Source organism: Callorhinchus milii, unplaced genomic scaffold (genome assembly GCF_018977255.1).
Source record: "Callorhinchus milii isolate IMCB2004 unplaced genomic scaffold, IMCB_Cmil_1.0 Scaffold3, whole genome shotgun sequence".
Taxonomy (NCBI): domain Eukaryota; kingdom Metazoa; phylum Chordata; class Chondrichthyes; order Chimaeriformes; family Callorhinchidae; genus Callorhinchus; species Callorhinchus milii.
The window spans coordinates 70,637,420-70,660,373 of record NW_024704744.1 but is presented as its reverse complement, the minus strand read 5'-3'; the positions used below and the strand labels follow the sequence as shown (position 1 = coordinate 70,660,373).

At 43.9% G+C, this 22,954-nt stretch overlaps 1 protein-coding gene across 3 annotated transcripts in view; it reads left to right on the top strand.

Moving 5' to 3' along the window:
* The first annotated feature begins 1,048 nt into the window (after positions 1 to 1,048).
* Positions 1,049 to 22,954, top strand: part of rmnd1 (required for meiotic nuclear division 1 homolog) — a 36,683-nt gene continuing 14,777 nt past the window's right edge. For 2 of the 3 annotated variants that reach the window (XM_007894410.2, XM_007894409.2), the window contains exons 1-4: positions 1,049 to 1,193; positions 12,344 to 12,772; positions 17,031 to 17,139; positions 18,286 to 18,361. In XM_007894410.2, the coding sequence (XP_007892601.2) occupies positions 12,362 to 12,772; positions 17,031 to 17,139; positions 18,286 to 18,361 (596 nt within the window). In that variant the 5' untranslated portion in view covers positions 1,049 to 1,193; positions 12,344 to 12,361. The remainder of the gene's footprint in view (positions 1,194 to 12,343; positions 12,773 to 17,030; positions 17,140 to 18,285; positions 18,362 to 22,954) is intronic. The other variant, XM_007894411.2, reaches the window with a different exon arrangement.

Sequence of the window (22,954 nt, the reverse complement as noted above, 5' to 3'; positions counted from 1 at the left end):
CGGGCCACCTGGGCTCGGGTGGGTGGGTGGGTGTTGGCCCGCGGGCCACCTGGGCTCGGGTGGGTGGGTGGGTGTTGGCCCGCGGGCCACCTGGGCTCGGGTGGGTGGGTGGGTGCTGGCCCGCGGGCCACCTGGGCTGCACTTCAGCTTCGGGACTCGAAACTACAACAGTAAGTGTCAGTGAGTGCGATGCTCTGAGCTGACAGGAGGCCGACATGGCCACCAACTGCCGGATGTAATGTAGTCACTTTCCTACATTAGCCGGGGGTCAGTGCGACCCTCCCCCGGGCCTCCCCCCCCGGGGCCCCCCGGGCCTCCTCCCCCCCGGGCCTCCCACCCCCGGGCCTCCTCCCCCCCGGGCCTCCCACCCCCGGGCCTCCCACCCCCGGGCCTCCCCCCCCGGGCCTCCCCCCCCCGGGCCTCCCCCCCCGGGCCCCCCGGGCCTCCCCAGTGACCAGCTCAACCCCTGCGTTAATCCTCAACTCAAACCCGTGAGTTCTTGCCGAGCTCCCGGGCGGTCGCTTTTCAGCTCCTGTTTAAAGAGGGACCGCGAGGGGATGGGTCAGGACTGAGCGACCGAGGCCCCGTTGGCGTCTCCTTCTTACCCGATGTACTTGGCTGAGAGCGGCTCCGGGACCCGGCGCCGCCGCCGCTCCTCCTCCTCCTCCTCCCCCCCGGCCGCCGCCGCCGCCGCCATTACCTACGCGGGACCAAGCGGCACCGCGAGCGAGAGGCAGTGCGCCTGCGCGGCGGTTAGAGCCAGCCGGGCAGACTGGCGAAGCGAGGGGGTGCGCGTGCGCGGTAATCAGAGCCCGACCGACGGACGGACGGACGGACAGACAGACAAGCGCGGCGGCGTTAGTGCGCGTGCGCAGCGGTTCGAGCAGGCCGGATAGGCAGAGCGCGTGGGCGGGGGGGGGGAGTGGGAGTGCGCGTGCGCAACGGTTCGAGCAGACCGGACAGGCAGAGCGCGTGGGGGGGGGGGGAGTGGGAGTGCGCGTGCGCAGCGGTTCGAGCAGACCGGACAGGCAGAGCGCGTGGGGGGGGGGGGGAGTGGGAGTGCGCGTGCGCGGAGGCTGGAGCCGGAGTGACGGGCAGAGCGAGGCGGAGCCGTTGGTCCCGGTGTCGCAGTGGGCTGGACCTGCTGAGAGCGGGAGACGGGGCCGGGCCGGGCCAGGCCTGGGTGTGCGCAGGTTTGTAGTTCATTACTCTTGAGGTTTGGGGAATGTTTGCCCTGAACTTCTTAGCCCCGGCGTCATGGGGCGAGGAGGGGCCGTTGGAAGGCGCTGGGCTTTGTGTGAGGATAGGTTTGTGTGTGCGCTCCTCGTTGATCGGTTGAGATAATCATAATTATATGGTATTATTATTATTATTGTAATAATCCTTTCATTTGATGCAACGGCTTATCGCGCCTTTGAGACGCCTCAAAGCGCCTCACAGAATATACTGTAAAGTGAATTGACTGTATCATTTTGTGGGCAAAACACGGCAGCCAATTGCGTGCAGCGGTGTCCCACAAACAGTGGTGAATTGAGTGACCAAACTACTGAACCAATTATTCCCTCCGGAAAAGCAATCCGCCAATCGACTGGCAACCGGGTTCCTACTTACTGCTGGGTAAACAGAGGCGGGGCGAGTAAAGGGACTTACCTAAGGTTTCGCCCTACCCGGGAATCGAATCCAGGTCGTACCGCTTGCGAGACGGGTGCTCTAAGCACTAAGATACAGGACTCCACTTATATAGTGCCTTTTACATGGGAAGTGTCCTGGAGCACTGTGAGCATGACAAACGATGGGTGTAGGATTTCGCATCAGCTAACCTGATCAGAGGCAAAGATCTTTATTTACAGGCCTCATCTTTACAGAGTCATAAGCTGCCTCCTTGCCACCGTACTGACTTCAGTCACTACACCACTGACCACTGGAGCTCCCAACTGCTACCCCCCCGCCTTGCTCCCTACTTTTTAAAACCCTCACACGCATTCATAAAATCATGTAGTCCTATAGCTCAATGGTTAGAGCGCTCGCCTCACAAATGAAAGACCTGGGTTCGATTCCCAGCAGAGCGAAGCCTTGAGCAAGTTTCCTTACTCCACATGCCTGATAATAATCCCTCAAGTAAAAAAAAACACAATAATAAATTGGTCACTTCAAACCATGACTGTGCGCAATTGGCTGCTACGATTCGCCCACACATATACAGTCAATTCACTTTATAGTATATTCTGTGAAGCCCTTTGAGATGTCTAGAAGATGTGAAATGCGCTATATCAAATGCAGGGAATATTATTATTATCCAGGCTCAACTACGCAAACTCCCTGCTTGTCGGCCTCCCCAGCTCCTCCCTCCATAGGCCGCAGATCATCCAGAACACTGCAGCCCATGTCCTCTCCCGCACCAGGCTCCGCAACCCCATCACCCCGCTCCTTGCCCAACTCCACTATTTTCCCATCACACAGAGGACACAGTTCAAGATCCTGGTCCTCACTTTCAAAGCCCTACAAGGCCTTGCTCCCCACTACCTCTGCGACCTCCTGACCCCCTACTAACCCGGCCAGTCCCTCTGCTCAGCGGGCTGAGGCCTGCTTCACATCCCCCACCTCGCCCGCTCCACCATTGGCGGGCAAGCTTCAGCCACTCTGTCCCCACCCTCTGGAACACCATCCTGCAGTCCCACCGCCTCAACCCCTCTCTTGCCTCCTTCAACACCCATCTCAAAACCCTCCTCTTCGACTGTGCCTTACAGTCAACCTCCTCCCCATACCCACCCCCGGCCGTCCGCCCTCCCTGATCCCAATCCCAACCTCCAGCTCAGATCCGAAACACTGATTGTCCAGCGCCTTGGGATGTCCTCCGGACATGAAAAGCGTTATACAAATGTAACCAAAGCTAAAGCTACTTCGCCAACCATGGTCACCTTCCTTGCTCAGTGTCTGACCACACCACTGTGAAGCACTCCAAATGTTATTATCCTATGTAAAGTGTGCTACATGAATGCAAGTTGCTGCTTTACAAACACCTATTTCTATGTGAAATTTAAAATGTGGACAGCTCCATGTATTTAAATGGGTTTGCCCTCTGTACAACGCCTAATGTTTTCCTGATTTTGAAAGTTTTGTTAAATCTTATATTTAAAAGTGATTTGCAGGGCTGACACATTTGTGTGGGGTGATCCGGATTTAAAACCAATTAAAATGTACAGTGCTTAGTTTTAGAGGAGCATTTATCAAATTGGCTTTTGTTTTTAAACACCCAACAAGTGACAATTTGCTGAAAGATTCAAGAAGTTTCAAGTATTTTTATAACACACAAAATGCATGAAATTCCTTTGGTAGGTGTCCAAATACCGTTAAGTCATTGTTAGATTTTATTATTTTAAGTGATTGTAAGGGTGTCAGCCTGGCTCAGTTGTAAGGGACTCTCGGTTCTGTGTCATAAAGTTGTGGGTATCATTGGTGGATCTCATCCGAAGGACGGGACTTCCCCTCTAAATTGACATTATACGCAGTACTGGAGCAATACTGTACCAAAATTCTGACTGGCTTTTCAAATCGGATATATAAAAAAATGACACTACAGTATTTGAAAAGAGAAAGAAGTTTCTCCAAGTGTTCCTGTCACCAATTCTCTAATTTGTTATTCACTTTATGGTTGTTTGTTGGACCATATATATGGCTGCCATACTTGCCTACAAAAGCAGTCACTACACTTAACAGGAATTACCTATGATTTTTTGCTCATGCACTTTAAAACTGCAAGATCTGCCATTATAATAATTTTGAAAGAGTGGATTTGTAAGAAGAGGTTGTTCTGGTCACCCAAAATTATTTACCAGAAAGCCAATTTGGGGGGTAAAATTGAATTTAGTCACTTTTAACCACATTTCATTCTCTTTTAATGGGTCACTGACAATAATCATATTTTCTCCTACGGGTATTGAGGTTATCCAGTAAGCCCCAGGTTTGATCCTAGTATGTGTTGAATATGAAACCCTCCCCCATGCATTTGTGACATCAAGGCTCGATTACGGGAATTCCCTCCTCATCGGCCTTCCCAACTCTTCCCTTCACAAGTTGCAGATCATCCAAAACTCTGCAGCTCGTGAACTCTCGTGCACCAGACTCCGCGACCCCATCACTCCCACCCTCGCCCGACTCCACTGACTCCCCATCCCCCAGAGGATCGAGTTCAAGATCCTCGTCCTCACTTTCAAGGCCATCCAAAAACAACAACAACTTGGATTTATATAGCATCCTCCACGCCGGACGACGTCTCAGAGCCCGTAACAGTAACGGATCCCAGGGCCGAGCCGGTGGTGGGGTGGGGGAGGTGACCAAAGGTGCGGTCGAAAAGAAATCCAGCAATCCATGGCCTTGCCCCCTCATACCTCTCTGACCTGCTGACTCCCTACCAACCTGCCCGCTCCCTCCATTCAGCGGGCTCCGGTCTGCTCCATGTCTCCCGCCCGACCCGCCCTACTATCGGTGGCCGAGCTTTCAGCCTCTCTGCCCCCACACTCTGGAACGCCATCCCACGGTCCCTTCACCTCACTTCCTCCCTTGCATCCTTCAAGGCCGGTCTCAAGACCCTTCTCTTCGATCGTGCCTTTGGTCGCCCTCCCACCTCTCTGCCTTCCCTCACCCCTACACCACTCCTCCCCCATGCTCGGGCCCCGACACCTGACTGTTCAGTGCTTTGGGACGTCCTCCAGACGTGAAAGGCGCTCCATAAATGTAATTTTGCTGTTGTTGTTGATCTTAATCAGGCGTCATTAGGATGCTACAATCAACCCAACACCTCTGGATAGGAGGATAAATCAGATAGCCTTTCTACTACCAATTGCTTTCCTGAGGCAAATGTTGGATGAGAACAGCGTCAGGCTCTGCTGTGATTCCCTTGTAGTCTAATAACTTATTCCCAAATTTCTCATGTGAATGATGACCATTTGAGCATGTTACTAAAGTAAAACTGTAATCTTTCATGGAACTGTACCTCATTGGAAGAAACAATAGCCAAATGCTTTCAGAGAGTAGAGAAACAAACAGAGTAATCAGAGGAATTACTCAATCTGACATAGGGACCTTTGACTCCTGTAAATCATTATGCCGTAATGTTAAAAACAGATTTCAAACATGAACAAAGGCATGATCGAAGAAAGAGATCTTGAAGAGGGTTTGGAAGATAAAGAGAAGGCACACCACAAAGGGATTTGGAAGACAGTTGTTGAGAGTAGAGATGTGCTTGTGCTTCCAATGGGGGGATAGAGGAAGGAACAACAACAAATTACATTTGTATAGTGTCTTTCATGTCAGGAGGATGTCCCGAGGCGCTGGAATGAGCAGTAGACCAGAGTAGGAAAAGTAATGGGCAGAAGATTGAGGCAGGAGGAGATTGCAGAGGTACGGTGAAGGGGTTTGAAGGTCAGGACAAAGATCTTTAAGTTAGTCTGCCGCTGATCGGGAGCCAGTGGAATTTGGGATGGAACTACTGTAATTAGCATATGAGAAGGCTGCTTGAGATGGAAACCACCTCATCTGAAGCTGGTAAAAGTCTTAATGTAGAAGGATTATCAAAATTATACTGTTGTGAGCTAACATAATATTAAAAGGATAACTAAAAGAGAATATTTTGTGTTGATAGTACTGTACTTCTAATAAAAATGGAAACAAATAATGGCATTATAAAATAATTATTTCAAAAGAGGGAGGACTGTTCACTTTAACACTGTACAATAGAGTATGCTATCCAAACTAAAGCCCCATAGTGGATACAAAAACAATGTGAATATTAGAGAGTATGTGTGTGGGTGGGTGTGTTCTCACTCTTTTCCTGCACGTACCTTCATCTCCTTTATACTATTGCTTCACTCTCCCTCTTAGGTAAAATAATGTACCTGATAAAAACACACATAACAACAAAATTACATTTATATAGCACCTTTTCCCTCCCCTCCCGACGTGAAAGGCGTTATACAAATGTAATCTTGTTGTTGTTTACATCAGAAGGATGGCCCAAGGCATTGGACAGTTAATGGTTTGCATCCTGCTGGGGTTTGGAATAAAGAGGGGTAGGAGGGTGGCCGAAAGCACAATCAAAGAGGAAAGTCTTGAGACGGCTTTGAAGGAGGCAAGGGAGGGGATAAAGCAGAGGGATGAAGATCCAGAGGGTGGAGGCAAAAAAGCATGAAGCAGGCCAGTGCCCGCTGCGAGGAGGGAGCAGACAGGTTGGTATGGTGTTAATAATGCATGTTTTAAAACATTATAACAACATTACAGCTTCACTTCACTATTTCAGCCCTGATGTGCATAATTGATATGTGGTTAATTGGCATTCAGTACAGTACATGGAAGCCAGTTCCTCCTGCATTAAGACAGTTTAAAGAGTTTTGCGGAGACAGGCTAGCTTGGGAGCCAATTTGTTAAACTCTAGGAAATTGGGTGGCAGCTGAGTATTATACAACTGCTAGCACTGAACTACCCCAGGGTCAGGAAACTCCAGTTTGTGTTTTAGCTTTGCCCAAAACAGTTGTTCTGGCTCCTCTCTGCACCCAGAAAACGTGAAGTGATATTACTAGGCAAATAATGCACTTGTCACTTAAACCACTGTTTTAAGTCAGCGCAGTATTGGTGAACAGTGTGAAAATTGTTGACATTACTAGGTATCGGCCAGAACAGCTGTTTTCAGGGCTTAAAACAAGATCCTGAAGTGCTTATTCTTGCCTTACCCCTAGAGGGAGGCTGAGAGCAATCCTAGATAGCAGAAATTGCATCGATCATTTGTTATTTGACATGGTACTGTTGGAATAGCTGTATATCAGTAATGTGTAAATGAGGGAGTTATCTTTCAATGGACAGTAAAGACCAAAGAACCTTCAACCTTGAATAAAATGATAATACTGAGGAGTTCTGTATGTGTCTTAGGTAGTAAAGATTACACTAACTATAAAATCTCCATTAACAAGTGTTACGTTTTGCCTATTCATTCTTGATTTCTAATCCTTGATTATGTGACAACTTTCCGTTAGCAATTAATTCTGGGTCTAGTGCACAAATATAATGATGCTGATATTGTCAGTGGTTGCCAAGTTACAGAATGCACAACCATTTTGAAAGACATTGCAAGCTCTGGTCATAGAAAGTGCACGTTCCAAACCATTGTAAGTAAGTTGAGAGCTGCATCTTTTACCAGCAAAATTAACTTTTGATTTGTTGTATCCCCACTGACCATTTTTAATATGTTGCAATCAGTGATGACAGTGTCAGTGTTATGTGGAATTATATGAAACTCCTTCTGACCTCTGGTATTCCCCTGGTCAACATTTGTTTGTAGACTCATTTTAAATAGATTTGTGGCCTTGAGTCACCTCTCTCCAATAGGGCTGAAATATGTCATAATCTTAGGCTTGAGTTCTTGTCTTAAAAGTTAAAATTGTGCAGAGTTTTGGAAAAAATATAAACTTTGTTTAAGTTTTGGAGATGGTTTTCCAGAGTTCTTAAAATGAAGGGTAGCTTACAAATTATGACAAAGATTATTGCAAAACTCTGCACGCCGTTAAATTATAAGATAATGGACTTAAGGCTAAGGTCATGAAGAATTTCAGGTCTCGGTAATCCAAACTACATACTCAACTTTTATCTTGCAAGGAATAATATTGTTGATTCTGTTGTTCAGGGGATTGGAGGAGCACCTCGTGATCCTTTCTTTTTTATATAATTGGTGATGGAATTGTTGATGTTGCCTTTTTGTCAGCAGTGATTTGTCAAATAACAATATGTAATGAAAAATATCAAGCACTTCAACCTTCCAGCGCTACTATTTTTCAGGTGGGAAGAAGAGCAGAGTGCAGCTGCATATTCTCATCCATCAGCAGCTTGATCCACATATCACAGTGCATTCTGAGATGCGTAGGGATCACAGACATATCTGTTATTTCAGTTGGTCTGATTGCTTTTGAGAACAAATGCATACTTGCATAAAGGTAGGCGTAATTGCTTTTGAGACCAAATGCATAATTCCTTTAGATAAAATATATTTTTGTAAGTATCTTTACCTTTGAGCAGTAGGTATGTGGACAAGGTGGTGAAGCGGTGAAGCAGCAACGCATTGCTCTTTCACCTTTAGTGATTCTACACCAGATTTTGGGATGATGGTTTCCCCTTATGTGTTATAAGGATCAATTGTAGATTTGGTTAGGTTGATCTTATCTGGTTTCAAGAGGGCACGTGTCCACAAATAAAAAAGTGACTTTGATTTGGCATTAATTGGCAATCTTATTTCCAAGGCCACAATGATAGCTGGTAAAGGAACAAGAAAATGTTGTGTAGTCCATCTTGCTCACTCTGTCTGTTCAGGGCCCATTATTTTCACTCATCTGGCTGTCAGCTTGGCTCAATCGGAAGCATTCTCACCTCTGGGTCAATAGATTGTGGGATCAAGAGCAGTTTACAATCAAACAGAACTCAGTGCAGTAATGGGGGCTGTTGCTTTATTGTAGGTGTATCCTTCAGATGAGGAGGTAGAAATTTAGGTGCATAGGATCCTCTAAATTTGCAGTTTAATATGTATGTGGGAGGGGCAGGGTAGTAAGAATGGGGTGATTGTCAAAGAGCTGTGGCAGAATCAGCTTGATGACCTGCTTGCCTTTTTCAAGTTGTACATATTCTTTTGTTCTTGATTATTTTTCTCTTTTCAAATTGCACACATTTTGGATGTATCAGAAGGTTTAAGTATATTGAGCTTGAATAGCACAATCTGCCACACATACTATGAAGAGATCGTATGGGTTAAGGCATCAGGCACCTAATTTAATGAGAACATTTTATATGGAGGAACAGTGAATCTGCCCTGTTATAATTGGGAACATTCAAAGAATCTATGATTGACCCTTAATAACATTATCCCCTAAGTGCACCCACTACAAGTTTTAGATCTATGAGTCTTTAAATATGTGAGCATCCAAATTTCATCCAACAAGATAGAGGAAGAAGAAATATCACAAAGTGTAAGACTTCACCAAGTTCATTCATCTGCAGAACGCTTTATCAATTCTCATGATCATAGTTCAAATATCCTGCAGCTAATTTAGCAAATGTGTTTGTCAGTATGAGGTGTTCTGATTGACAACCTCAGTTAGATTGTTGTTTATATGACAAATAACATTACTATTTAGTTTGACTTTTACACAATCTGGTTGTGTGGGGTAGAACATAATTTGAGTTTACACTAACTATTACCATCGGGCTAATCCTAATTAGGTCAAACTGTACAAAAGGAGAACACGTAATCTCTTCCGTTACAAATTAAAACGTTGACATTTTTTTCAATCCAGAGTGTTTGAACGAAAACACGCTTTTAATATTTAAAAGAGATGGTTGCAGTCTGTGTGTGCATGAAGATGTTATTTAATTGTTCCCTACAATGCATTAGAGTAATATCAATCTGCCTTGATTCTCTGAACATATTTGCCTTTTCAGTTCGTCTTCTGTGCACTAATACCTGTGGAGATTTTGCTGCTGTTTGTGTTTTGAGGCGCACTTAATATTCTGCGGCAAGGACCATTGGATTTTGAAAGCTGAGATGATTGACATTTTAGATGGACACAGAAAGTCCTGATCAGACATTGACTATGTTATCAAGGCACTGTGCTTAGTGAGCATTACACGGTTGGAATGTTGCTGCTCAGGAAGAAGGTTATCAGACGGATTTTGTTGGGTCATAGATCCTGACATATTGCTATCTGGAAAGTCATTTAGGGAAGGGATTGTAGAGGTGAGAAGGGAAACTGTTTTCGATCTTATATATACACAGAATGTGACATAGGAAATTGAATACAATGGGATTTTTAAAATAAAGTGTTTATCCACTTGTAAAGATGTCGTAATGAATAAACAATAAAGTGCATTAGATAAATAGAACTATGAGTTCAACAATAACCTGTACCATGTTTTATTTATGCAACTTGTACTGCAATGTCATATGTGATTGTTTGTAGTCTGGTGCAGTTTATTTTTTTTCCATAAATTATCTGGTAGTAGCTTTGTATTTTCATTCCTCAGGTCAAACTATTTTGAAGCAGGAGCCTATGTTAGAATAGGTTTCGCCATGTTAGAATAGGTACATAAATAGAGAACAACAGCATAGTATATGAGCCATTCACTCAGTAAATGACTTTAATGAATATAGTGTCATTATAGCATTTGTATCAATTTGTGGTTTATTGAATTACTGGAAGAGAATTTCAAGAATGAAAATGAACATCTGATAAATAGAATGGGAGTGTAACTAGTTGAAGAAATCATTGATTATAATGCATCAAATTATGTTCACTGCATTGCACTTCAACATAGGAAACTTACAAAAATAAGTTTTTTTTTGTGCAAACTTCCAGTGCATATGAGTGGGTTCATCTGTTCAGCTTTTATAATGTTGGTAGATTAGTGACATGGTTCAGTTGCTGAATCTGCTAAGCGCTCCTATTGCAATAGGGCAATATATAAATGCAAGTTCTTGTTGTGTGTCAGCAGTTTTGATTGTAATACCTAATTCGGAATCTAGAATTTACAAGTTAATTGTTTTTCCTTTTTTATTTGACTTTTTAGGCTCCTGCTTTAAAATAGTTTGACCTGAGGAATGAAAATACAAAGCACCAATTATAGTGCCACAACAAAGTGATTGTGATTTACTGAGAACGAAGTGGTAAATCCTTTGTGGGTGATTAGCTGCATGCTTAGATCATTTGTCTACAAAAAGACATCACCATTTGATTTGTAATTACTGTAAAGTAATTTGAGGCATTTTGATGTGATAAGCCGCAGTAAAAATAAGCTATTTCCTAGCGTACTGCAGCTCCTCCGCCCCCACCCATGACACTCGAGCAGTTTGTTTCCTTCAACTGGAAGAACAGGATTTTCTGGACCATGGTCATCTCCAAGGCAACAGCCCCTGCCACTCTGTTGGGGATAGCCAGCTGTGCGTGTGCTATTTCCCTGCTTGTGAGAGGGAGTGCTGTTACACAGTGAGTTATCATTCCAGCAGCCAAGTCGGGAGTTGAAGAAACAAACTATCAGTGATTGAAGGGACGAGTAATCCCAGTACTCCAGCCTGTGATTTGTGATCACCTGATCAGAAGGCTGACGGTTTAAAGCAACCACGGATTTGGGCCACTCTCTCTCATTGCCATATTAGTTTTTCTTGTAGATTATTTTAGGGAAAAGATATTTAAATTTGTTTCTAAAAAAACAATGGTCGAAATGTTGTGTTGTCAGCAGTATAATTTCAGATACTGCCAGGCATGTTTTACAATATGACAAGCTGAACCTGTGCATAATGCAGTTCTCATTTTCTGTCTGTTACTCTTTTATTTTGATTTTTATCTTTATCGCTTGCTTTAATTCTACATGACTACAATGACTCTTCACTGCATTATATGTGGTTACCCTTCTGCTGTTTGGAAAAAATAAACCATTAATCAATCTATGGAAAAATAAACCATCCAACATTGAATGAGTCTTAAAAAAAATGCAAAATACTGCAAATGCTGGAAATCTGAAACAAAAACTGAGACTGCTGGGAGCACTCAGCAGATCAGGCAGCATCTATGGAGAAAGGAAAGTGGGTCAACGGTTCGGGTCCACGACCCTTCTGATTGACGCATACATTCTGATACACTCGATCCTGCCAATATTGTGGTATGACTTTTTTTAACATGACGTTCATTAAGCATTGTGCCAAACAATCACAAGGTGATAAACAGACAGCAATCCAGTAGAACATTGATTTCTGTTATTTATGGTAATGCGTACAGTAGCTTTTCTGTCCAGTTGAAACTCTGAAAATATAATTTAAAAACCTATATTCTTCAACTCAAACTATGTACAATATCTCTCTTAATCTACATTGCAGCAAACTTCAATTTAAACATAAACTAATCAATGTGGAGCTGAAACTCAACTGTGGGACTTGAAGTCATAGTTCAAGATGACATTCCATATTTCTGTGAGTCCTCATTGTTGGAAGTGTTGCCCTTTGATTGAAACATTAAGAATGAGGTCCATTCTACATATTCAGGTGGACATTAAAGATCCTATGATACTTCGAAAAATGAAGGGATTTTCTCCCAATGTTCTGGCCAACATTCCTCTTGATACATTTGTCATTGGTTCCTTGTGGGATCTTGCTGTTTGTTAATTGCTATGTTTGTTTACATGACGCAGTCACTGCACTTGACAGCAACACTTTGTGATGTTTTAGCGTGAGAGGTGCTGTAATCAAATGCAAGGATTACTGTATCTTGAGAAAGATAACAAAATTCTATTGTGATGTATATATTTCCGCCCCTTTTAGATTGGTGATACATTAACCATGGCTGTTAGATTGCTCAGCCTCTTTGAAGAATCTACAAACTTAATGCAAAAAATTCCTTATTTGCGACCCATTCTTGGATTTACTCAGCTGCCTTGGATCAGATTGCAAAGAAACAATTGGAGAACTGGTCTGCGTCATACACTAGAAGGACAGTGTCCGAGAATTCAGGACTCTCGATCAACGGCACACTATCTAGTGCAGAAACAAACAACTGTGTGTGTACAAGCTCTATATGGCAGATCTCTCCATTCTTTATGGCTTGCAGACATCATGCAACGATTTTATTCCAGTGCAACAGGCAGCAATATATTGGCCTCCAAACAACCAATACTGCCAGCCAAAAGAACGCTTAAAGGGCCACGGACCAAACAGCCGTCAAGGACCAACCAGCCAGCACCAGATACAGAGGTAACAAAAAAGTTAAACTTGAATTTGAGAATATAATATGATTGTATAAGCCTGCAGTAAAAGATTGTTTCCCTGGTTTAGAGAGTGAAGAGAATAAAAACTGCACATCAGGCCCTATCCTGTAAAAATAATAATAATCCTTGCATTTGATATAGTGCCTTATCACATCTTCGAGATGTCTCAAAGCGCTTCACAGAATATACTGTAAAGTGAATTGACTATATTTTGTGGGCGAAATATAGAATGAGGCATAATGGTAGCTGACAGTTGGAGAGGACCCAAAAGAGCAGAAAACAGAAGGTTAAAATTCCACCTGGGTCTAGATTGTCTCTATTTACGTAGCATTTCAGAGGATACAGAATTTGGCATATTCTTAAATGCAGCCTTATTTTGACATCAGTTTTCTATAAATTAAATAATCCCTTCATTTGACTTTACACCTTGCCACGTCGTCGATGTCTTGAATCTACGAATTACAGCAAAACAGCTTTAAAGTTGAGACTGAATTCCACAATTTGCCAAATTCGTACGCTATGAAATGCTACGTTAATACAGTAAATCTAGACCCAGGTGGAATTATACCCCAGTGATTTTAAAAGACCACAGCAAAGCCGTTAGCAACTTTGCATGTTATAGAGAGTGAAAGGTTTTATTTTACAGTATTAGGTGACTGGATCACTGTCTCCAATCTTAACAGGATACATTCTATCATGTATTTTGTGTTCATGCCCTGACACTGGCGATGGAGAGAGATAGTGGGAGATTTCTTGATCCCTGCATTCCATCTAGTGAGGACTCAAATCTGTGCTTGTTAAATTTTAAATCTTAAGGAGGAGTGAACCCGGGTCTGATGTGGTTCGGAAGGTCAGAACCAGATCAATCCTCTTGTCATGATCTCAGTAGTCCTGTTCTTGAGCCAGGTGGGTCCACATTGACCCATTGCTCTTTATTACCTCTTTGTTTCCAAAGTAGGTGGACATTTGTGTCATAAAGAGGTCATGGACTTGCTTACCTCTAAAATAGAAAATAGCCACCCGGCAGCCTGATCCTCCTGCCCCATGTCCCCTACCACCTTCCATTCCATCTCTTTCACCCTCCCCCCCCCCCCCCCCGCACCCTCTCAGCTCCTACCACGGCCCCCATCCTACATTCCTTTCCTTTGCCCTCCCCATCTCTTCTTCCTTCCTCTCATCCTCCATAATCCTGATGAAACCCACCATCTGCTGCCTTGACCCCCTCCCCACCCAGCTGCTGATCACCCAGCTTCCACTCCTCTGCCTACTGCTGGCAGACACAATAAATCAGTCCCTCTCATCTGGATCAGTCCCACTCCCCCTCCAAACTGCTATCATCACCCCCTCCTTAAAAAGCCTATCCCCGATCCCTCCAACTTCGTGCACTACCTCCCTATCTCAAACCTGCCTTTCGTGGCCAAAACTCTGGAATACGTTGTTGCCAACCAACTTCGTGCACACCTCTCCTTCCACTCCCTACTCGAACCCCTCTCGTCCGGTTTCTACCAGACGGTGCTCGTGAAAGTCACAAACGATGTCCTCCAGGGCTCCCTCTGCCTCCTCATCCTCCTGGACCTCTCCACCGCGTTCGACACAGTCGATCACGCCATCCTCTTCCACCGCCTTTCCTCCATCATCCACCTCAGTGGGACCACAGTTGCTTGGTTCGAGTCCTACATATAAACCACTAGCACTACGTTTCCGCAAATGGGTTTTCTTCTCACCTCCGCCCCAGTCACCTGCGGAGTACCCCAAGGTTCCATCCTTGGCCCCCTTCTTTCCTCATCTATATGTTCCTTCTCAGTGATGTCATCTGCATGTATGGGAATGACACTCAACTCTACTTCTCCTCTTCCAGCTGCAACTCCCAGTCCCCTGATGTTCTGTCAGCTTGTCTGAAAGACATCAAGGCCTGGATGAGCGCAAATTTCTTGCAGTTAAACATCAACAAGACGGAAATACTCTTTGGCTCTCGTCGACGTCTTCTGTCCTTTGATTCAGACCTCTTCAACCTACCCAACCGGTACTTAAAACACTCTGAATCCGTGCGCAACTTAGGCATCAAGTTCGATCCCCAGTCCTCTCCCACATCCAGACCCTGGCCAGGACCGCTTTCTTCCACCTCCGCCACATTGCTTGTCTCCGGCAATGCCTCACTCCACAATGTGCCGAAACCCTTGTCTATGCCTTAGTCACCTCTCGGCTGAACTACTCTAATGCCCTCCTTGCCGGTCTCCTCTCCTCCACTATTCACAAAATTCAACTTATCTGCTGCCCGCATTCTCACCCGTACTAAACTCCACACCCCAATTACCCCAGTCCTTGTTAAACTCCACGGTCTCCCTGTCACAGAGCGGATCGACTTGAAGATCTTCACTCTAGAGTTTAAATCCCTCCACACCTTGGCACCCCCCTATCTCTCCAACCTCCTCTCTCTTCAGAGTACTGACCGCTGCCTCCACTCTACTGGCTCCGGCCTCCTCCTTTTCCCTCGAATCCTCCACTTCGCCATCGGCAGCCGTGCCTTCAGCCACTACGCCCCGAAGCTTCAATCCCTTCACCTTGCCCCCACTTTCCCCAATTTCAGGTTGTGTCAAGACCTTCCTCTTTGACCATGCTCATGGTCACCTTCCCCCTCCCCCTGGCTAGCATCGGGCTCCATCATTGTTAAGCGCTCCGGGACGCTGCCCAGCGTGGAGGGTGCTATATAAATGCAAGTTTTTGTTGTTGGCCAGGACACTGGGAGAAACTCCCTTCCCTTTTCAAATAATGCCAAAGGGATCTATAGCATTCATCTGAACAGGCAAACGGGACTTCAATATATTGCCTAATCCGAAGGATGGCTCCTCTGACAATACAACACACATTTTGTAATTTATTTCAAGAAAATAAGCTTCCAAAGTACAATATACAATGTACATTGCATGGGACATTATCACAGCAATCCCATCATTACATCTACTGTCTGTGAAGCAGCATCAGATTAGCTCATTATTCTAATGAACACATCTATCGCATAACTACATAAATCAGACCACAGGTGTTCAGTGACAAGGTACTATTTAATTTACTTCAGATGTCTTTCTCATTCATCTTAAAACTAGGACACCTGCTTCTTGATGGGTCATTGAAAGCCTGACTAATCACAATATAGATCTACAAGGGAATTTTTACTGAACATGACTGTTCGTACCTTCCTACTAAAGTAAATACAGTTTTAGATCAGTCATTGATGCAGGCTTTTAGGTCAGATCAAAGGTTAATCTTCCCTTCCAGTGTGCAGTTCTGTTTTGATATTCCTTGGTATGTGGAGTATAACAAAATGCAAACATCAATTACTTAACTCTCAGTATAATTGTTCTCATTCTTTGAATTGCAAGATATCCTCTCAAATTGCCTTTCTCCAATCCCTTTTTTCCTCTGATCTGATTAGAACATTTAAGCAATATGTACTTGGACAACATATATATATACTATATAAATTATTTCTTTGTTTTTCTAAAAAAATTGTAGTGTAATTCACAGTCAGATCATCTGCTGACAACTTTTAGTCACATTCATGAAAAAATTCTATATGGGCAATGTACTGGAGGGCTGTTGTTCACACATGAACTTGTAGTTCTGAAATATGAGTTGCTGTTTTTTCAGGAGAAAATGGGGTAAGGCTTACACGTCGGAAGAATAAGGTTTAACTATATTTTGTTCAATCAAATGTGGTTGGTGTACACAAATAAAAGCTGATTGATAGAAGAAAGAATTGTCATTTTTATTGTGCCTTATCTTGTCTCAAAGTGCTTCACAGGTCAATTGTAATAACTTCTTGAAGGCAAATTCAGTAGTAATTTTGCACACAACAAAAGCATATAAACAGCCATGAGGTGAATGACCAATTTAACTGGAGGACTGTTGGCCGGGTATTCTTTACCCTTTTGAAGTCATGGGATCTTTATAATATTGTGACACAAAAAAATGTTTGCAGGTATCAGGTAGGGAACAATTACGCCCCTGACTTCTGCTGGCCTCATTTCCCGACAAGATCATTCATGAGTCTATTGCCAGCAGAGTATTGGAAGAAAACAAGTAATATTCTGGGGCAAATTCAGTTTGCATTTGAACGGGGTGAAACTATATTTGTTCTTATTGTGCAGAGAGACCTAGAGCTTATTTTTCAATTGAGAGAAGTGCTACATTGATCATAGCATGCATTTATGACTCACTCTTTGTATTTGTATCTTATTGGACAGGATCTAATGAAATGTACAGCCTTTGCAACTGCAGATGAATATCAACTAGAAAATCTCTGCCATGATCTGATATCAAGTGGTTATAATGAAATAACCGATCTGCCCAGAGGTGAGAAGAAAAATTATAATCCTTGTATTTGTTATAGTAGCTTGTCATGTCGATGTCTCAACTAGTGACCAACTAGTGATTATCAACCTGGTTTGGAGGATGTAAGAAAGATCTCCAAGGTGACATGTTTGGCAACACACTGTTGGAATCAAGTCAACCCTCTGTGGGGGTCTGGGTAATCCTGTTAATGAGCCAGGTATGTCTACAGTATTCCAGGGCACTGCTGATGACACCTCAGCCAGCCTGGTTCAATGGTAGGACTTGGAGGGGGCAGACCTGTCCCGAGGGGCAGGAATTCTTCCCACTCGGCTCCTGTTCACCCTGCAAACCAAAGCTCCAATGGGTAGAGTGATCCTAGTTGGACAAGCAGTGTGAAAGTCTGCCAAACAGTGCATTCAATGGTAAGCTATGCTGCTTTAGTCGGGCTCTTGGCAGCCTGTTCCTAATCCTCCCTGGAATTAGATAAGCAGGATGCATTCCATTCCTTAAGAATTTTGATGCATAGATGGGATGCATGGAACTCCTTTTGGTTTGGATACCCTCCGCATGTGTCAGGGATCTAGCTGACCAAATAAAACCATCTCAAAGCCCTTTAGAATTTTTCTGTTAAATGTAAAAATCTGTAACATCTAACCGCTTCATGGGATAATTAATAATAGTTACAGTTCGTATAGCTCCATTCATGTCAGGAGGACGTCCCAAAATGCTTCACGGAATATACTATAAAGTATGTTTATAGTACTGTGTTTTGTGAATTCACTGCAAAATGTAGTGGCAGTGCGTACAGAAAGATGGCCAGCATCAATGGCACTTCAAGAAGCTGGTTGACACGAAAGAATGGCTCAGAAAGTGACATTGGAAGTGACCTAATGAGCCAGATGTCGACCATTTTAACTTCCTGAAATGGCCGGCCAGCTTTTCTGAGTGCTAATGGACCTAATAGATGCATTTTGGATTTTATGGGTATGTAAATGATGGGGTCCACACTGAACCTGCATTATAATGAAAGACCTTATAATGGGGTTCTGCTGTATGGTTCGTTTTTGTGTGGTTCAGCATTTATTATCTTTTGTCATCACTTAAAGATTTGAGTCTTAAATCCTGAGCAATGGTTGGTTGCCTATTTTTTCCCTTACTGTTTTTCAGATGCCGCCAATGTATTGGCAATTGGGACTGATATGTTGGCCAAGCCAGATGACCATGGATTAATCTTCTTCTTCAGGTCAGTTCCCAGTTTTCTGCATTTGTTTTCTGTAAGTAGTGTAAATCAAAGTCCATAAGCCGCACCTTCTTACAAGTTTTGAATCTTCTAAATATGTGATATTATATACCTTGGCATAGCTGATCTGTTGTCACTGGCCACTAAAGTGGGGTGCACCTTTTACAGTACCATATATTTTATATTACATTTTCTGCTACAGGGGATGTGGATTGGAGAGAGCAGGCAGGTTGGTGGGGGGTTAGGAGGTCACAGTGGTAGGGGGAAGCAAAGCCATGGAGAGCTTTGAAGATGAGGACCAGGATCTTGAACTGTATCCTCTGTGTGACGGGAAGCCAGTAGGGTCGGGCGAGGATGGGGGTGATAGGGTTACGGAGCCTGGTGCAGAAGAGGATACGGGCTGCCGATTTCTGGATGATCTGCAGCCTGAGGGGGGAGGAGTTGGGGAGGCTGACAAGCAAGGAGTTGCATAGTTAAGCCTGGATGTTATAAATGTGTGTATGAGGGTTTCAGCGGTCTGCAGTGTGAGACAGTGGCGGAGCCGGGTGATGTTGTGGAGGTGGGTAAAGGCAGAGTGGGTCATGGCACAGATGTGGGGTAGAAAGGATAGTTGAGAGTCAAACAAGATGCCAAGGTTCTGGACTGGCTCAGAAGGTGGAGTGTGCAACCTTGGATGGTGATGCTGTCAGCGCCTGAGGTGTGGAAGCACTGACGGGAGTCAATTAGGAGAGCCTCGGTCTTGTTGATATTCAACTGTAGAAAGTTAGCTCTCATCCAGGACTTGATGTCTGACAAAATTCTGTCAGCACAGCAGTGGTCCTGGAGTCGAGGGTGGAGGCAGAGAGATAGAGTTGGGTGTCGTACACATACGTAAAGCAATGTCTTTGACTACTTCAGTGCTATTTGAGTTGATTCTATGCCTCTTGCTTTTAAAACTATTTCCATTGCTAATCCCACAGCAGCAGTTGACCAATGAAAATTTCTGAGATTTAGTTAAACCTTTCTTACCATGTATTTTCAATTGTTCTCTGCCAATTGAAACCCATACTTTGACATAATATTTCTTGTTGTTGATATTACGCCTTATTCATATCGTTGAGGTGTCTCAAAGCGCTTCACAGGATTTACTGTAAAGTGCAGTGACTATATTTTGGTGGGTGAAATGCCCAAGGACATGCCAATAATGTGATTAGATGCTGATCTTGCAGAAGATGTTCACTTATTTTCAAATGTTGTGCATTTGTTATGCATCTACTTTCTTCCAGTCTGGTAGGGGGTGGGAAAAGTGCATCTGTTTTCCCTTGCCAGTTGATGGGGTGCATTGCATGTGATCCCTGCCAGTGCAGAGGTGTTACATGCTTATTTTATCTCGCTGTTCAGGGAGGCTCATGAACCAGAAAGTGAGAACCAATTCTTTGTTTGAAAATCTCGACGTTTTAGGACAAAAGCTGAATCTTACAAATAACATCTTACAAACATACAAGTATCATTCCTGCACATATATTCCAGGTCTGTGCATGCTCTGAAACAGTTCCAATTCATTTCATGAATTAAACTCTTCAATTTCATTTTCTTGTTTGTGCTAGTGCTTTTATTTAAAATGTTCAAAAAGAATTGCAATTGTCCAAATCAGCTGAGTAATTATAAGCCATCTATAGAAGGGAAAGATACTTAGGGAAGCTATTGCTTTAATATATTACCTATTGCCTCTCCATAGTCTCTTCCCTCATTTTGCTAGATATTTTGTCTAAGGTGCTCTGAAGCGCTACCATCACTAGGGTAATATAAATGAAATAAGGGTGCTATATAAATACAAGTTATTATGGTTGTTGTAGTTTTGTTCTGGAACGCAGCTTAAGTTCTTTACTTTGGTCATTAACAATAACTGTGATTAATGTGTAGGAAAGTTCTTATTTCATAATGTATTGATTTTTTTTCTTTAAAATTTTTGAGCTTGTGCAATGGATTGAGATCTGTGATAACAATTTACATTTATATAGTGCCTTTTCGAAAGAGTTTCACACGGCTAACTGGAAGCACAACTCTGGGGAGGTGGCCGAAAGTGCAATTGAAAAAATAAATTCTGACAAATTCTAAAGGTGAGAGGAGGGGGGTGGAGGGATGAAGTTCCAGATAGCAGGGTAGAATGGCTGAAAGCTCACCCAACAATGATGGGCGGATTGGTCAGGGGAGCTGAAGCACCCTGGTGTTTACTGAGTGGAGGAAAAGACAGGGCAGTAGGAGGATGCAGAGGTAGAGTGGGCTGAGACCATAGAGAAGGCATTTAATAGTGAGGATAAGGATTTTTAATTTAATCCACTGGGGGATGGGGTGCCAGTGGAACCGAGCGAGGGTGGGGGTGATGATTTTGTGGAACCTGATGCAGGAGAGGACCCAGGCTGTAAACTTCCGGATGGTCAACAGCTTGTGTAGGGAGGGGCTGGTGGATCTGAGGAACACAGGAGTTGGATGTAATGAAGACATGGATGAGGGTCTCAGCGGGTAGTAGTGGAGACGGACAATGCTGTGAAGATAATGGAAGGTCAAATGAATGTACTGCCGGCACTGTTTGAAGGACAGTTGGGGGATCGAACAAGTCAGCAAAGATCCCCACTGGCTCCATGAGATGGAATGAGCATCCATTGCAGATCACTGAGTTAGAACTCATCCAGGACAGGCAATTGGTCATAAGAGCATTGGTCCTGGAGGGTAGAGGCAGCGAAATAGTGTTAGGTACCATCTGAATGCATGTGGAAGGAGACCCCAGCCTACGGATCATGTCACCAAGTCAGAGTAGATAGATGGTGAAAAGGAGAGGACTGAGGATAGAGTCCTGAGGAATGCCCAGTGGTGCTGGGGTGGAAGGCAAAGTCACTGGAAGAGACAAAATGAAGATGACAAGTAAAACCAGCAAAGGACAGAATCATGGAAGTGAAGCAGGGAGGAAAGGCAATGGAGAAGGATGGAGTGCAGAAACATACAAGCTTCATACAAGCACTGAATTCTAAATGTGTAAAATGTTATTAACCCTTCTCTGTAACAAATACTCACACTACCTGGTAAAGCTGTCTTCAGTTATTGCCCAATTCGAAAGGTCTTACAAAATTTTATTCCATGAAAAGGTTATCCTGCTTTAAAAATGTCATTTGGTGTTACCCAAGAAGTCTTCAAGTAGCATGTTCTTAAGGTATTTGTCTGCTTCCAGATCAGATGGGTGTTACACCCATCTAAGCAGGCCTAGCCCTCAGATCGCTGATCTTTGTTTCAGACATAGGTAGCTAAAGTGTCTACAATAAAGACTCGACTGTGCAGACTTTGATGGTGAAGTAGCCATGTCTGCATGGGAAGTGATTAAGGTTAGATGCTCATCAATATTGCCATTAAGGGAGTGCTTCAGATTCAGCTGACAAAACCTGCCATTGATCTTCGTCCTCCCACAATGCACCCATAGATTTCTTTCTATGAGCATATTGATCAGAACATTCCTGAGAAGAGTGACTTGGCCTTTTGATGATGTCCGTCAAAACCATTTCCAAGCTAAAACTTCCTCCGTCTAAATGCTTCAAAGGCAGCCCCTGCAGTCCTGATATCATTAAGAAAACAGTTTACACATCAGTGTTTATGGTGTCGCTTCCAATGCCCAGTTCTGGACACCATGGAGTCCATGGGCTATTTGTCTCTTATGTAGCAGGCTTCAATCCAGACTTCAGAGAATCCAGTCCTAGAGATCTGCCCTTTGTTCTTTGGGATGAAGATGAGTGTGCAGATGATGAGAGGAATGTGCACCCAGAGCAATTTACTGCAAAACAACACACTGTATCTGTGAATATCTTTATACTGTTTTGAGGATTATGATCCCAATATTACCTTGCAGTTGGGACTTGAGACATATATTACCTTGCAGTCTTATTTGTGGATCTCATGAACACATCTCCACTTCAGGTGTCTTCTTCATATGTAGTCTCTACAAAACAATTTGGGAGACCTCCAAACAGAATGGTTTGGTGGCATTGAGACATGATAGATTGATTATACATTGTCCAATGCATTAAAACTTCCTTGGCTATCTAACAAGTTCAAACACAAAATACAGGAAGTAACCCATAAATGTCGATGCTGCTAAAAAGAGATTTGAGTTACAGTGTTTGGTTTCCAGGGGTCGATGCTTGAAGATACCAGAAGATTGTTGGAGGTGCTGTCCTTCAGCTGGGTCAGCCTGGCACAGTGGTAGCATTCTTGTCTCTGAATCAAGGTTGTGGGCTCAAGCACCAAGTCAGGACTTGGAATCATAAAGCCTAAGATGACAGTCCAATGCAGTGTTGGGAGTGCATTTCATTGTCGGAGGTGCCATCCTTCGGATGAGACGTTCAACTGAGGTCCTCTCACTCCACTCCACTCCTTATCTCCCAGCTCCACTTTCTTGCCCCACATATCACCGACATCATCAACCTGTCCCTCTCCTCTGGCTCTGTCCCCATTCCCTTAAAAACTGCCACCATCACGCCCACCCTGAAAAAACCCTCCCTTGATGCGTCGCAGCTATCAAGCTACCGGCCCATCTCCAACCTCCCCTTTCTCTCCAAGGTCTTGGAAAGA